At 40.2% G+C, this 16,979-nt stretch overlaps 1 protein-coding gene across 1 annotated transcript in view; it reads left to right on the top strand.

Annotated features, from left to right (window-relative positions):
- Window positions 1–16,979, top strand: part of LOC122816819 (inositol monophosphatase 3-like) — a 405,603-nt gene that overhangs the window by 214,384 nt on the left and 174,240 nt on the right. Inside the window, exon 3 of the mRNA XM_044089860.1 lies at window positions 8,107–8,202. Coding sequence (XP_043945795.1) covers window positions 8,107–8,202 — 96 coding nt within the window. The remainder of the gene's footprint in view (window positions 1–8,106; window positions 8,203–16,979) is intronic.

Raw genomic sequence — 16,979 nt, 5'->3', positions numbered from 1 at the left:
AACACCACTGTTATGTGGTACATAAACAAGCGGGGGGGGGGGGCACACATTCTTACCCCCTCTGCACACTAGCCATGGCATTGTGGAACACAGCCTTGAGCTACCAAGTGCATCTACAAGCTCAATTCCTGCCAGAAAAACTAAATACGCTGGCAGACGGACTAAGCAGAAACCTCATGGACCCACATGAGTGGAAACTGGAAACAAGGATTTTCAACATGTTGACAAGCAAATGGGGGAGCCGAGATATAGACCTGTTTGCCTCCCCCCAGGACTATCAATTGGACAAATTTTGCACAAGGACTCCCCACAAACAAGCTTGGAAAGTGGATGTCCTGTCCTTCAGCTGGAAAAACCTATCAGTTTATGCCTTTCCTCCTCTGCCTCTGTTCTCCAAAGTACTAATAAAGATCAAACAAGACAAACCAAGGACGATTTTGATTGCACCTGACTGGCCACGCTAACACTGGTACCCCCTCTTGCGCAGTGTGTCACTGTTGGCCCCATGGCACCTGCCTCAGATTCCTACCTTATTGTCTCAGCAGGAGAGCCAGATTCTGCACCTTCAGCTTCAAACACTGAACCTAGCAGCCTGCCTAATTACCTAATCTCTCCTTTACCATCCCTCAGTAAACCAGTGATGGATATCATCTTAGAGGCAAGGAGGCCTAGTACTAGGAAATCTTATACTGAAAAACGGAAAAGATTCTGTGCCTGGAAACAATCTCAAGGGATGAGCACAGCAGTGCCCAATTTAGCTCAGATTTTACAATACTTAACTGAGATGCTTCACAAGGCCCTGTCTTTCTCCTCCATCAAAATTCATGCCTCAGCCATTTCAACTCATTGTAACACAGAAGCTCCCCTCTTCTCTCATCCACTGCTCAAGCAGTTCCTCAGAGGGGCCAAAAATTTAAGACCACCCAGGAGAGCTCCACCTCCAGCCTGGGACCTTAACTTTGTATTGGAGAAACTCGCTCTACCTCCTTTCGAGCTGCTTCTGCCGATTTAAAATTCCTTTCTTGGAAAACAGCTTTCCTCTTAGCAATCACTTCAGCAAGAAGGGTGTCTGAATTACAGGCCCTTATAGCAGTGGAGCCTTTCATCATCTTCATGCGGACAGGGTGTCCCTCAGGACCAATCCCTCTTTCATACCCAAGGTAGTAGCCAGTGTGGCCCTTAATCAGTCCATTCATCTGCCAACCTTCTTTCCTAATCCACAGAACAAAGGGGAATGGATACTGTACTACTTAGATGTGCACAGACAACTTAGATTCTACTTGGGCAGGACTAAACCTCAAAGGAAATCTGAACAACTGCTGGTGGCATTTGCTGCAGGGGCAGAGGGGAAAGCTATTTCAAAGCAAACTATTTCTAAATGGATAGGCCATTACATTCATTTCTGCTATAAGCACCATGGAAAACCTATTCCACAGGGGATCAGACCCCACTCTGCCAGGGCTACATCTACCTCTGCAGCCTTTCTCAGAGGCGTTCCTACCAGGGACATCCTAGAAGCTGCTACCTGGAGTTCTGTACATACTTTCACCAAGCATTACCATCTGCCAATTTTCTCTAAATTCAGAGCTGGCTGTGCCACTGCAGTCTTGCAGGGCCTTATTGCTGGTCCTAATGCTATCTAAATTCCTCCTCCCATCCTTAGCTTTGGGAATCTACCCAAATGTGATGACTGCAACAGTGAAACACGAAGAACATAGTACAGTTGTGTACACTTGCCATAAATGTAGATGTTCGAGTGTATTCACTGTTGCAGTCCTGGTTACCCTCCCTCCAGTCCCCTTACTTCTTTTGGCTATACCTCTACTCTCCTTTACAATGCTTAAAAGCTTTTTAGTGTATTTGCTTTTTTTTTTGGAATTATAACCTTATATATTTATAGATTTAATTGCTTCCCATTAGGGGGGCACCTGACATCTGGGGCAAGAAAAACTGATGTAATGGCGTTGACTGCATGTTTTATACCCCTGATGACCTGACGTCATGGAAGAAGAGACAGCAACCAATGCAGGACCCAAGACTTTGTTAATCAGGCCGACTGAGGGCTACTGCAAGCAGATAACCCAAATGTGATGACTGCAACAGTGAATACACTCGAACATCTATATTTATGGTAAGTGTACACAACTGTACTTTTGGCATCCCTTTTACTGTATGTACAGGTCAGAGAGAGGTATCAGTCCCTTGGGTCCCTACAGTGTCAGTATGTGTGCTATGCATTGCCTGTTTGCCAAGGCCTGGGCATACGGGGCATGCCTCCTTCTGCCTATAGGAGCAGGCTTAGGAAGTGCCTACTCCGAGTCCCTCTGTGCCTGTGCTCAGCTGAAGAGTACTGCAAGGCTCCACCGGATATGTAAAGGCAGCAGAACTGTGACTTGAGCATCCCAAACACATGCTCTACAATGAACCTGGTTTGTGCGTGTGCCTCATTATGGTGTTCTTGTTCAGGTGTGTGTGCATTTCTGATGGGTGTTATCAGCCACAGCTCCAGTGCATAGCCAGCTTCCCCCACTAGATGGCCATATGATATGCCCCCCCGGCAAACCCCTGATACAGCTGTGAGCAATGCCAGATGTGGGAGTTGTGATAGCTTCCAGGGCTGCCAGCACACACATCCATGATAATGCCCGGGCTTCGCACACGACCTGACAATTGATGGAGGGGAAGCCCTTGCGGTTTATGTAGACCCTACCCCGCTCGCCGGGTGGTGCTTTGATGTGGATGTGCATGCAGTCTATAGCACCAACTACCTCAGCGTATTCTGCTATAAGGTGGAGGAAACGCATACTTCTGGACAATGCCTCATGAGTGTTGGGAAAATATATGTGCTCATTGGCATGTGGTGTCATGACATCCAGGAATTGGTGGAGTACCCTGGATGCTGATGCCTGTGAGACCCCCATGATATTCCCAGTTGGTCTTTGGAAGGTACTTGTGGCTAGTATACTTACGCCTACACATACCTTGCTATCCACTGGGATGGGTTCCCCTCTCTTAGTTTTGTGTGTGAGGCGTGGCCGGCACAGCTCAATGATTTGCTGTAGAATGTCCCTGTCCAGCCTATAGTGCTCCACTATCTCCAGCTCATGTAGGCCTGGGTAGGTTACCCTGGGTCTGTTCACTCTTCTCCTCCTCATCACTGTAGGTCGGTTGTCAGCATTCTCCTCCTCATCACCCTTAGCCTCTCCCACATATTGATGGAGTAAAGCAGCAGCAGCCCCTAACATTTTTAGTTAGCTTTGCCAGTTAAAAATCCCCCATCTGTGTATACCGGTGTTGTAGAGTTTGTGGGAAAAAACAGTCTGAAAGGTGTTTGCACAGTTTATAGTAGTGGGCTGGGCTGCTGCATGTGTAATTGGCTGATTCTGATACATTCCACCTGCCTGCTATGCTAGTTCTCCTTGATTGCCTTCCTACTGCTGTTTCCCCTTCACAGTTCCTCCCTATTTAAGCCCCGAGTTGCTCCGCACATACCCAGTGCTGAAATGTAAACAGTGCTGCCATTTCTTCTTGTTTTTTTGTTTGTTTAAGTTTAAAACCCAGTGTGTGGCGCACACACCCATTTAAGCTATGTACACATTACTCAGGCACATCTGACACACCCCCTTCCTTAGTTAGCTAAGGGCAAACATGGACCACAGAGCTCCAGTGAGCTTACAGCAAGCATGACACACCCCCTTATGAAGTCATTCAGCTCTTAGACTTCCACTGTTGTATTGCTGCACCTACACGGTTAGGTACAAGCTGACACTTTGAAGAAATATGTGATTCAGCATAACTCCCCTCATTTGCATACCCCAGTGTGTAGGTCGTTAGTTACTGCACTAAAATGACCCTTTCCCCTTGACAACCAGTGCTCCCTGGTATTGTTTACATTCTGCATGCCATTGACTATAATGGGTAAAATGCAGATTTAACTTCAAATTGAGTTTTTCCCTTTTTTTTTATAGGTTCATAGGTTGGTACTAGTCTATCGGTCCCAGGGTCTATACAAGCCTAGCTATAACAATTCCCTGGCTATTTCTTCCCTGGATCCCTTCGGCCCGATGCTATTTGCACGCCACTGCCCTATGCTTAAAACGGCCAAGATTGTCCAAAAAAAAAAAGTTTAATTTTCATAATAATCAATCAATTTTTAATGCCAATTGCCTTATATTTGGCCATTGGCATGTCTAATGTACATGATACATGTTTTTTCACGAGCTGTCATGCCTCCGCTTTGTCAGTTGCAGAAATGTACTCAGTCATTTTCTTTTTTTCAAAACAGGTTTATTGTTTTAACATATAAGAGAAATATCATAACAATTTTATACAAGTAATTAAAAATAGGTATTATTATAATATTCAACAAAACAACTAAAGTATTTACAAAGACATCCACTACAATCAGATCAATTAATTAAACTAAAATACCGTGCTATTGAAATTAGAATTTTTTTAACAAATTTTGTAAATTATCCCATACAATATAATATGATGTTTTTCTAGTTGTTCTCATTCTAATTGTGCTTATTTCCATATGGCACATTATATTCATAACATTTTTAAATTCATTGAACGAAGGAAGTGTATCTGAAATCCAATTTCTAGTTATTATTTTCCTGGCCACTGCTAGGATAGACCATAACAAGGGAAGCTTAATCTTTTTAACACATTGAGGTACAGGTGTGTTGAATAATATAAGAGACTTAGAAATAATGAAATTATCTGTAAAAAGAGCCTGCAAAATTCATTAATTGACTTCCAGTATTCTTTCAACTTCATACAGTCATAAAACATATGAGCCCAGTCAGCATTAATTTCTACATTACATCTCTTACATAGATTATCTTTATTATTTATTTTATTCATCATCAAAGGTGTATAAAAAGATCTATGTAAAAATTTCCATGTATAAAGTCTCCAGACAATGGAAGATGTAGTTCTATAAGCAGATTCCAATATATATTGTTTATCTTGTTGAGTTGGTTGGTACCCATTAATAGAGGTGAAATAATTCCAGTATGAATCTACACTGTAAAAAGTTTCTTGTATGATAATTTTATGTATATATGAAAGTTTACCTTTATCAGAAACTTTATGCTGTAAATTTAGTATCAAGTAATCAATCAGTTTTGGAATAGATTCTTTAACTGTTGTAGACATTAGATCTATTCTATCAATGAGATGTTGTCTAAAGATCTGAACCTCTAACCAGCAAGTTTCTCTTAGATCAAATTCTTGTTTTAAGAAATCTAGATTTTTAACTTTATTATCAGATATCAGCTGATACCAGTACTTTAGATCATTATCTATAGCTAAATGAGCTCCTTCAGAAGTAGATGACATAAGCATACCCTGAGTATACATTATAGGGAATACAATAAAATTCCATTCCCTATACTTAGGGTGCATGAATATAAAGTTACGATAACTAATAATAATATTTAATGGGTAACAAACCATATGTTTAGGTGTAATAGGTGAAGTACAAAATTCCTTTAGCAACCACAACATGGAGTTATTTTCATGAAGTGCATACTAATTAGCTCCCAATAATCTTTCCATTTTGCGATATATGACTGATCTATTAATAAAGTAATAACTTTTATAATAGAAGAGATAATATATAAATTAAAGTCTGGAAAAGAAATACCCCCTTGAGACCAGCTATTAGTATGTTTCTTTAATGCAATCCTAGGTCTATTAGGTGCCCATAAGAAATTTAACATTAGTGTATTCAGTTTCTTGATAATTATTTTTGTAGGTGAAAGTATTATTGATTGTATTAAGTATAAAATCTTGGGGAATATTATCATTTTAATAATTGTAAGTCTCTCCTCCATAGTAAAAACATATTATTCCAGGTATTAAAAAGATTTTGTATATTAAGAAAACAGGTATTATAGTTATTACATATAATAGATTTAATATCTTTAGATAGTATTATACCTAAATAAGTTATCTGACCTGAATTGGGTACATATTTAGTAAAATCACTAATGAGAATATTTTTTCGTGTATATATAGGTAGTATTTTAGTTTTTTCTTCATTGAATATTAAACCAGAAATACTTTTAAAATTCATCATTTTATCAAATAAAGACTGCATAGAAGAATTAGATCTGCTGATGTAATTAGAACATCATCTGCAAAAAGTTGAATTTTTAATGTTGTATTTTCGTCTATTTCAAAACCCTCTATGTCAGTACTGTTTCTAATCAAATTAGCCCAAGGCTCCATTACTAAAGTGAATAATAGTGGAGAAAGTGGACATCCTTGCTTTGTACCTTTAAGAATGGGTATTTTTTGTGAAACATATGTTCCTACCTTAATATAAGCCAGCGTTCCTTTGTATAAATGCTCAATTAAATTTACAAATGCATCAGAGAAGTTTGTGCATTTCAGTAAGGTAAACAGATAGTCCCAACTTACTGAATCAAATGCTGAACCTATATCAAGACTAATAAGTGTTACTCAGTCATTTTCTGAATACATTTGTGCACTGACACTGTTCTAACACGGAGACCTGGCAGCTTGGTATATCGCTAAATCACCTCATTTGCATAGTTTTCACCAGCAAATGAGGTGATTTGAATGCCACACTGTTTTCCGTGCTAGAACAGTGTAGGGCCGCTCGTGCATGTGAAAACGACACTATCCTGAATCGCTTGGCGGCCATTTTCTGTGCAGGAGCACTTACACTGTTCTTGCACGAAAAATCGGCCTTACTGAATCCCGGGGATTGTGTCTGAGTGATTGGTGAGGATTTTGTCTGTCTCTGCAATTCTAAGAGATGACTCCTGAATAATACCCCCCCCCCTTTACTTCTGTATTTGTAGCCAATATCAATTCAAGTGATGATTTCAGTACGCCATCTGAGGGTTCGGCTACCAGACCTGCAATATCTAAAATCTGATGAACCACAACACCAAAAAAATGACTGAAACGCACAAGGGTGAAAACTCAAACCCTCCCAGCCCCCAAAATTTTATAAACCAACTCCACAGTCACACTGAAATGGAGAAGAGTGAGGTCTCACAAAGCAAGTGGATCACTGCCGACACACATAGAAATCATACTGACAGTTATTCCGTTAGCAAATAGCCATTGGTGTTTTCATCTTGTAACCTGAGTGGCTGACACTCAGAAAAGAGACCTGTAGAGAAGCCCTTCCTTGCTTTGGCTGTGTTTCTGGAGAGTTGGGTTTAGCATTTTCCATCTCTGCAGACTTAATATGGCTTTCCACCTGGTACTTTTCAGCACAGCACTGTACTTTCTTACTTCGAATTTAGCTTTTTTCTTTGCTGCGCCATAGTACACTAGTAGCATGTCTATGGCAGGAAACTTCAGAAGGTCTCTGAATACTGAGAATGTGTAAAGTTTTATTTAGTACAGGTAGGGTACAGGATTGATTCAGACTTTCGGAACACCTTACCAGAAGTACAGTCCTTCAGCTACCTCTTGAAATAAAATGTTTGTAGCACTAAATGTGGTCAGGTTTCTGGAGCAGAAGTGATACCATTTTACTCATGTCTTCACTGCTGTACTTTATGTACTTACTGAGTCCCTTTACAACTTCATACAGGGTGCATTTTATATCCTTACAGCGCCTACTTTGCAGTGCTGCTACCTTGTCACTGTTGGATATGAGGGATAAATTCTTGGGTGAGACAGAAGTGTTGTAGCATGATATAGTTTGTTCACCTCATGCAAGCATGCATCAGGCATACCAGTAATTCTTTTATCAGCTTAACCACAGTGCTGGTGAGTAATGGTTACTTTTTGATGTTCGTTCTCTGTATACTAATGTGCCATTTGAAGGGGGTGTTGAAGAAGCAAGATTGTTACCAAAACATTTGTCTGCGCTATCAGAACAGGACATTAATACTGTTTTGCAGTTTACAGAATTTTGCTTAGTCATAATTGCATGCCTTAAAAGCTGAATTATTTTTATGCAGAAGGTTGCTGCTCTGGAGAGTGGTCTTGTGCTACTGTGACAACATTACTACTGTTTAGAACATTCTGTTGACTCATCCTATGTATTCAGTAAATAGATTATCTTTGCATTCAGTTGCTAAACTATGTAATTTTCTTAATGATTTGTAGAGCGCCTTGATCATTTCGTTACCACAATGGTATGTGTGGCTGTGAATGGCAAACCAACAATTGGAGTTATCCACAAACCCTTCTCCAAGTTTACAGGTAAGCAAAGATAACTATCAACTAACATTTCTCACTGTTTGAACTGCATACTGTGATGGAGCTTAGCACTTCCTGTATCATTTCTTCAAGTGCATCTCAAAATGATATGGAAGAAATAAGACTGCTTGCACCAAGAAAAGCCATGTGAAATCTGATGTAGGGATTGAGGCCAGTATTTTTTTATTTTTCCCTGGAACCTAAACCATGAAATAACATGCTCGGTGCACATCTATGTCACTGTGATGAATTACAAGTAGAAGTAGACAGCAAACAGCATCTCCAAAATCCTTTTGCTGTCAATAAGTTGTCATTTGTATGATAACCAATTCAGAGTACTACGTTTTTCCTGTGTTTTTGCTGTCAGTCTTATTTCCTTGTTTATGTATGTCGTCATAGTCTTTCAGTATGTCTAATTCTTCCCTGTGAGAATATAACAGTATTTCCCTGATCTTTTCCTGCATGGCACTCACTGCCTGCTCTTTTTCCACATTTAGCCCTCCATGTATTTAATCTTGTAATGTACACTTTAACAGCATGTCTGTCTGAGCATTACCCGTATAAAACCTGTCCACCTAGACCTTCTTTATCCATGTCTCCCTGCTTCACCATATTATGTAGGCATGTAGCACCCTGCCCACCTTCTTATCTATAAAAGTTTCTACGCCTTGTTTTTCTGTTTGCATTCAGATTTCTTTTCTTGATCTTTATGTGTAGGTTGTATGTGTGTGTTTTGTGTGTATGTTTATGTGTGCACTGACATCTGCAAGCATGTGTATGTGTGTGCATATTTGCACGTGTGTAGGTTTGTGTGTGCTTACATGTGTAAGCACATGCATGTGTGCATGGGCAGGCAAGTGTATGTATGTATGCATGCATCTTTATGTGTCTGCTTACATGTGCAAGCATCTGTATGTGTGTACATATTTGCATGTGTGTGTCTGTGTGTGTGTACTTACATGTGTAAGCACATGTATGTGCCTATGTGTGTGTGTGTGTGTGTGTGTGTTCACATGGGCAGGCAAGTGTTTGTGTGTGTGTGTGTGTGTGTGTGTGTGTGTGTGTGTGTGTGTGTGTGTGTGTGTGTGTGTGTGTGCACGTGTCTGTATGTGCACACGCACTCGAGCGTGTGTGTGTTTAAAACAGCCTTTCTGTCTGATCCTTCTCTGTGTGTGTGTGTGTATAACAGTGTCTGATCATTCTGTTCTTCTGCACAGTCCGTTTCTTTATTTCTGCAACAGTTACTCTGATTCTTTCCTGTCAATATTCGATGCATGTTTCTGTTGCAGTCTGTCTGCCTTATCCTTTTCTGAATGTATGTAGTATTTTATCTAACCATCACATTCTTGCATGTGTGTAAATATTTTGTCTGATTAATTTAGATATATGTGTTACTGCATCTCTAACTTTTCTTGTACCTTACTGTGTGATTTGAAGTATCATTTTATTTTACTATGTATAATGTAAAGTGTCATTTTATTGTACTACGGAATGAGATGTATGTGGAGCTTTGTTCCCAGGCCTCCGCTGAAAAAGGACCTGTATCTAGTCAGACTTTCCCAGTAACATACCTCTCAACCTGGAAACATCAAAAATCTGGACAAGGCCCATGAAAAATAGGTACAAATCTGTATGCTGATTAACATCTAATTTGCATACATAATTGTTTAACCCCACCCACTCCAATGAAATTGTGGGATACCAACTTTCAAACGCACACTGAAGAACAGACAACCAAAATATGGCACCTGAGTTCCCCTGCAGCCATTCCAATGTTACATTACTTGGCTATTTCATCCCATTTACCATAAACGCTAATGTGTGCATGCTGCTTTACTTCTACAATGATTGTTTGGATTTTATTTTTACATTTTGCAGCACAATAATGCACAAACACTAACAAACATCTGATAAACAAAGCAATACTGTCTCACCGTGAAAATAGACTTGGCATTAAAACTTCTCTGCCCTTGAAAGTCACATTCATTGAAACAGCATTGAAACCCACACCACATCCAAAGAAAATACATCTGGCCAGTGGTGGATAAAGAATACCTTTGAGCTGTTTTCAAATCATTGGCCCCTTGCACACAAAACAAGAAACATACATGTGTTCTTTTCTTTGATACACCTTCCTGACTTTATTAAGTTATATTCCTTGTATAATACAGCACACTTGTTAGACAGAGTGCATTTTAAATTTATTGTTTAACATTTTTCCAGTAGGCTATACTGTAGACAATGAAACAAAATGCATGAACGAATAATATGACAAAACTGCCCAAAGAGGCACACTACAATCAAAGAAGCACACTGCAACTGCTTCCACAAAATAAGGTAATCTAAGCCCCAGTCCTTGTTCACCTACTCAGTCTCCTTAACTACTGCTCTTCTCCCCCACTCAGCCTTACACTCCATTTTTGCTTCTCACTCCCGTACATCTCACATATCCATCCTTCTTCCCCCTCGCTCCTTTCCCTCCCACCAAATCCAGAATGCTCCTTCACCCTCACTCAGCTCTTCCCTTACAAAACAGCTGTAGTGAGACTTTGGGACAGATAAACTCTGTACGACTGAGTGTCACATTCATGTACAGTCAGTCCTATGATTTGTTTTACACAGAGAATACCTCTTTGCATCAGTTGGTTGAACCAAAAAATGGTCCCTACAGATCAGTCTTCTACTTTGACGAACAAACAAAAATACATAAAATAAAGAAAGAAATATGCCAGATGACTACCAAAAGAAAAAAAAATGTCTGGAACAAAAACTGATGAGAGATGAACTAAAGAGCAAGCAGATGATACAAGTAAAAGTTGTTAGAGATAGATGCCATTTAAAAACAAAATGACTCTGTGAGAGAGGAACTAAACACTGGTAAAGCAGGTAAGATGTGTAATAATTTGACTAGTATGTGAAATTCAACATAGTTAAAAAAACACCATCCATTGCTGTGACTGTTAACATTTAATAAAAGTTAACACATGAGGTTCATACTACTGTTCGTACCCTTACAACCTCAGCATCTTGTGTCAGCGTATCTCCATATAGAATAAGTACAGTAAGGATACCCTACAACATCTGCTGTCAAGTGAACATCAGGAGTATACTACAGTTCTGTTAGTGGAAACAGTATTTTTAAATTCTTTCCATGAATGTTATTTTGCATTGTTTGTTACTCTGTAATTGCACCTCTCAGTATGTGCAGCTACATTAAAAATCAAATAATGCAGGTTTTGTTTGCACCAACTAGATAACATTTCCTTCTTGTTTTCCACAAACCAAAAACAGAACCACTCAGTCCTTTTTACTGAAGACTGAGCAAGACAGGAAGCCCTTTGTTCCTTCCCTTTCCCAGCAACTGTCATTACAATAGTCACACACAATCTTCCACTTCTCAGAAAGAAAGAAAAAATGCGTATGAGATGGACATAAAATGCTGGGGGGTGGGAATCCAGACCTAACATTCAGTGGTATGTCCGTGTTTTCTGTAACTCTGATCACATGCTTATAACTAGAACCACACCTTCATCCCAGAGCTTACTATTAGCTTACACATTGGTCTTCTAGTCTATTGCAGTTTAACAAATAAGTGAAACAGAAAAGGTAAAAAAGATGACAGATAAACGGACACGAATTCAGGTAGCGCCTAATTAACAGTCACAAAACACATCTCATACATGTCAAAAATGCCAGAAAGACTGATTACATTTTCACCTTCTACTGCCATGCCCACTAAGTGCACACTACACAAGTCATCACACACACACACACACACACACACACACACACACACACACACACGCACCTTACTTGAACTTGTCCGTTCCACTCGGCGCTTGTATATTCCCATAATAATCCATTTATAAGTGTGTCCTTCTCGCAGGCAGCCAGATCCATTTAGAAAAGCAGTCGTTACTTCCTTCCCACTCGCTCGCATTCAAAAACACACTGGCAATGCATGCACAACGTACGCAAGTGCTGAATTCCGACAGGCTGATGGAGCTGATGTCATCGTGCATGTGCGGTGACGTCAGCAACATGCAGGACAAAAAATAAAAAAAAATACGCTTGGAAAATCGGAAATGAAGGGGTGCCACTCGGGAATCGTGGCACCCCATTTTTTGACCCCAAAACTCGGCAAAAACGGATAATTCAGGATGGTTGGGAGGTATGCCCAGTAACCAAATGTAAAATAAAATAAAATAAATGTACATGTCCTTTTTATCATCCCTTTTTTGTATGTGATCAATAAAAGGCTTGACCCAAAAGTCCTGTCTGCATGCCACTGAGGTCCCTGTACCACTGTTTTACCTTTTTATTAATGCCTTATCCAAATACCTCAAGTGAATCTTTCATAAACTGGCTTTCCACATAAATGTGATTTAAAAAATGCATAATGTTTACTTTGTTACTGTAAAGAAGCATTAGCCTACTTGTAATTGTAACCAAACAATGTACGCCCGATAAGGATAGGAGTAACTCAGTAGCCAAAGTGCAAAATAAGTTCACAAAGCAGTTTAATGCAATCCACACAGAAAGTTAAACCAGAAAACGAAATGTATACAGCTTTTTGTCTGTCACAACAGCAAAGTAGGACTTCATCAGAATGAGTGGTGTTGAAAACTTGAACCTTATAAAACCCGTCATCCTCAACACAACAATTTTAAGTAATCAGTTAAAAGCAAACTTTTAAAAAGGCAGTTACAATTTTGGCCACTCAGTGGGCTCCTATCCTTACCTGGTGTACTTTGATTACTGGTTTCCTTTTCAGTACACTTGCACCTTACTGTACAACTTGTTGTTGTGCTAGAAAGTGTTGTAACAAGAAATAAGTAGTAGCCATCTGTTTTCATACCAGCCTGAACCACAGTCTAGCTTTGTAAATGCCTCTCACCTGCTTGCCGTCTATTCAGATGAAAAGGTAATTGTGGCATTGTACTGAGTTTTGTATACACTTTTCACGAGTATTTGTGGTAATTTTTCTGATATTTGATATGTTTTTTATACCAGTATCCTTTCAGTTGATCACAGCTGTGGCCAGTAAAACACAATTTGTTTAGGCTGGCATGGTAATTAGTGCTTAACGGCCAAAACCTTCTCATAAAGGAAACTTCACTTTTCCTTGAGGTGCTGTGACTTTGGAGTTGAGTTAAAAGTGGTAGTGGGGGTGGGGATGCAAAGTAAGTTTGGGGTGGGGATGCAAAGTAAGTTTGAATGAGTGTGTGTGTGTGTGTGTGTGTGTGTGTGTGTGTGTGTGTGTGTGTGTGTGTGAGGGAGTGAGAGAGAGAGTGGAGCTTTGCATATAGAAAGCCATAATAAGTCCTGTTTCACCCATTAGTGCTTGTAGTTCTTAATGCATCAGAGATCATACTTTTAAACTAGCACTGGGCCCTGCACAAGCCTATTGTGCCAGGTACTGTAGTTGTGTCCCTGTGAAACAGTTTTTTTCTGATGTGCTATAAGTCAGACATGCATGTGGCCTGTTGTATCCCTGCACCTTTCGTAGGTGGAGCACATGAAGTGTCCACTGCCTGAAACTACAGAAGTTTTTTTTCTCCATATGTTCTTGATCTCTTGGGGATCAAAGGGTCTGTGGAGACTGAAGTTCCTGTGCAAGAAACTGAGAGGGACAGAAAGTCCCTTTTCCATTTATAGATTCCCTCATGAAGGCCTGTCATTTCAAGAAGCACTCATGCTTTTGGAGTCCTCATTTTAATCATCCCCACAAAGGAGTTTTAATGTTTTCTGGGGAAAGAGGGAGTAAGAATACTTTTTGGCTATCTTATCCTGTCAGTGGAGTCTGTTTTTAGATGCCACGTTTCTGTGTGGAAGCATGCAGACTCTGGGCTCACAAGTGCACAAGAAGTTTGGCCATTTGTGTATGTTGCTTTCCCTAAAGTGGACACCTCACTGCAGATTCCTGTGTTTGTTCTTCTGCCTAGGGTATGAATCAGACGTCCCAGTAGTTGGAATTTCACTTTTTGGACAGAGAGTAGAATGATTTGGGCAGATATGGTAAAATATTTATGGCTGTGCCACCTTGAGCCTGTAGGCTACACTTTACTATATGCCTCCCTTACAGACTGTGTTGAATAAACAAGGGAGAAGATATTTACCTTTCCCATCTCCGTGGGGCAAGAAGCTGTTGCAAATTTCTCCTGATGTAAGTGGAGGGAAGCTTTTGCCTACCTCTTCGGAATTCATGTAGCAGAAGTCGGTTTAGAGAAAGCCCTTAACACTACATCTTTGGTGGTGGTCTGTATGATCCTTTGTATCTTTTGACATTGCAAGCATAATGGCAAGGGCTGTAAACACTGATGTCTGCTGGTGAGGGCAGTATGGCTGTCTGCATGTAATTGACCTGCTGGCCCTGTCAGGAGATAAGAGCATCTATAAAAGAGAGATACAATTTTCCTATGGTATGTCCTCCTCCTGTAAAACTTTTCCATTCATTGTAGAAGACGAACGGAACCAAGTGGTGGAGGAGAGCTGGACTGCCTCAGATCTCTTTGGCCTATCCCTTTAGCCTGCTAGGAAACCTCCCAAGAGGACCCAGTCAGCCCCTTGGCAGTCCTGTTTATCCTGCTTAGGCAGTTTTGCCAAAATACCAGTTTTCTGGCTGTACCTTTTCCAGAATAGTTATCTTTTGGGTCATGTGTGTGTTGAACATTATAGAAATAAATCAGGATGTGTTGTCTCAGATGAGTGAATTGCACAGACTTGGTTCATTCTTAACATGGGACAATAAAAACTACTTCAGAGGAGAATTAGGGAAAGGGGGTCTACTTCAGACCTTTATGCTTTGCTGTAGGTTGGTATCATATACAGTACATTACTCTGCCATTTGACCATTTTTGTGCTGTCCTGCATGTTCTTCGCCAACATACCTGATTTACTACTGCAGGCTGTCCAACAGTACAACATGCCTGTGTTTTCTTACGCAGACAACTGCTTTATTGGACCATACCCAGAATACCTTTCCTTTTTTTCAAACTGAAGACATCCTGCTTGTTTCCCATGACTCTTATTGTCTTTACAGAAGCAGATTTTTAATTAATCAGTTCCATGCTTTTCTCCCTTAGAAAGTGCCAAGAGTAGAGGGATTTGACTAACGTATTTTTTCCTCTCAGACATGGATGCAGGCTTGCCATTTGGGCCATGAAGACACTTCTTTATTCACAATCACCAAAGCCAGCCTCCACAAGTGGGACTAACAGTGGATGATTTACTGCCCATCTCTATAATAATTGTTCCCAGCTATAGCTCTCTTCCTTTAACCACTGTTGAGCATTCTGTCTTATAAAACTGAGATGAGCTTTCCCTGTATTCCTCCCTCCACAGCATACTCTCTGATGCTGAAAGGACCACTGAAAGGTTGAGATTGCACTGGTATTAATAACTCTGCAAGATGTGAAAATACCCCTGGAAGTTAAATATGTCTTGGAAAGATAAGGTAGTGAGATCATACCTCTCAACTCTGCCTGATTTTGGAAATGTCTAATTTTACCTGATATTTTTGCTACATCCCTTGAAAAGTACTTGATTTACTGGTAAATTACTGAGAATTACAGTCAGTTACTCAGTATTGCCAGCCATTTGAGTTTCATATGATTATTTTTCGGAAAATACATGTTAATGCAAAACCTGTTTATTAACTTTCTAAATGAATTAGAGTACTATTAAACATTGTTCCTGATTGTGGGCCTTTGTTTCCCACTATTTTTAGCTTTGTCCTTGATTCTTGAGCAAAGAAGTTGAAGTCTATGAGTCATATTTATGTTACATGAAGAGATGTCCTTTTGTAGGGAATTGGGGAGTCAGGAGGTGATACAGTACCTGCAAGGCTCACTTCTTACCTGTCTGCAGAGAAGAAGTCCATACATGAGCGTGGGAAACAGGCAGAGCATATTCTTGGTGGTGTTTCATAAGCCAGGGAAATCAAGTTCCATGCTGAAAACTTTGAATTACACAAATATCATTGAACTCTGAGTTCAGAATTGCAGTGTTTGAGTCTTCTTCTGTTGATTGAGCACTTCAGAAATTGACCTTCTTGCTGCCTAAATGAAAGCATTACTATCCAAGTTCAGGTTGCTCTATCAGGGAAGGGGATTAGGAAGCATGTAGTCTCACAATGAGGGTTTTTATACATATTTGCTTCATTATCCTCCCAGTCACTCACCTGCTGGCAGTTTAACCTCATTATCCCTCCTAGTCACTCACCTGCTGGAAGTTTAACTCCATGATCCCTTCTAGTTACTCACCTACTGGCAGTTTAACTCTTGTTATCCCTCCTAGTCACTTACCTGCTGACAGTTTAACTTTGTTATCCCTCCTAGTCAGTCATCTCCTGGCAGCTTAACTTCGTTATCCCTCGTAGTCACTAACCTGCTGGCAGTTTAACTTCATTATCCCTCATAGTCACTCAACTACTGGCAGTTTAATTCTGTTATCTCTCCTAGTTACTTACCTTCTAGTAGTTTAACCATTATCCCTCCTAGTTACTCACCTGCTGGCAATTTAACTCTGTTATCTCTGCTAGTCACTCACCTGCTGGCAGTTTAACTTTGTTATCCCTCCTAGTCACCCACTTGCTGGCAGCTTAACTTCATTATCCCTCCTAGTCACTAACCTGTTAGCAGTTTAACTTTGTTAGCCGTCCTAATGACTAACTTGATGTCAGAATTATGCATGTAACAGCCAAGCTGCAGGCCCTTCAAAATTTGGTCTCTTCAGAGATGATGCAAGTGTAGGTGCAGAGACTTTATGTTCAGTCACTA

Source organism: Protopterus annectens, chromosome 12.part0 (genome assembly GCF_019279795.1).
Source record: "Protopterus annectens isolate FY-2018-M chromosome 12.part0, PAN1.0, whole genome shotgun sequence".
Taxonomy (NCBI): Eukaryota; Metazoa; Chordata; order Ceratodontiformes; family Protopteridae; genus Protopterus; species Protopterus annectens.
This window is presented reverse-complemented; position numbering and strand designations above follow the sequence as displayed.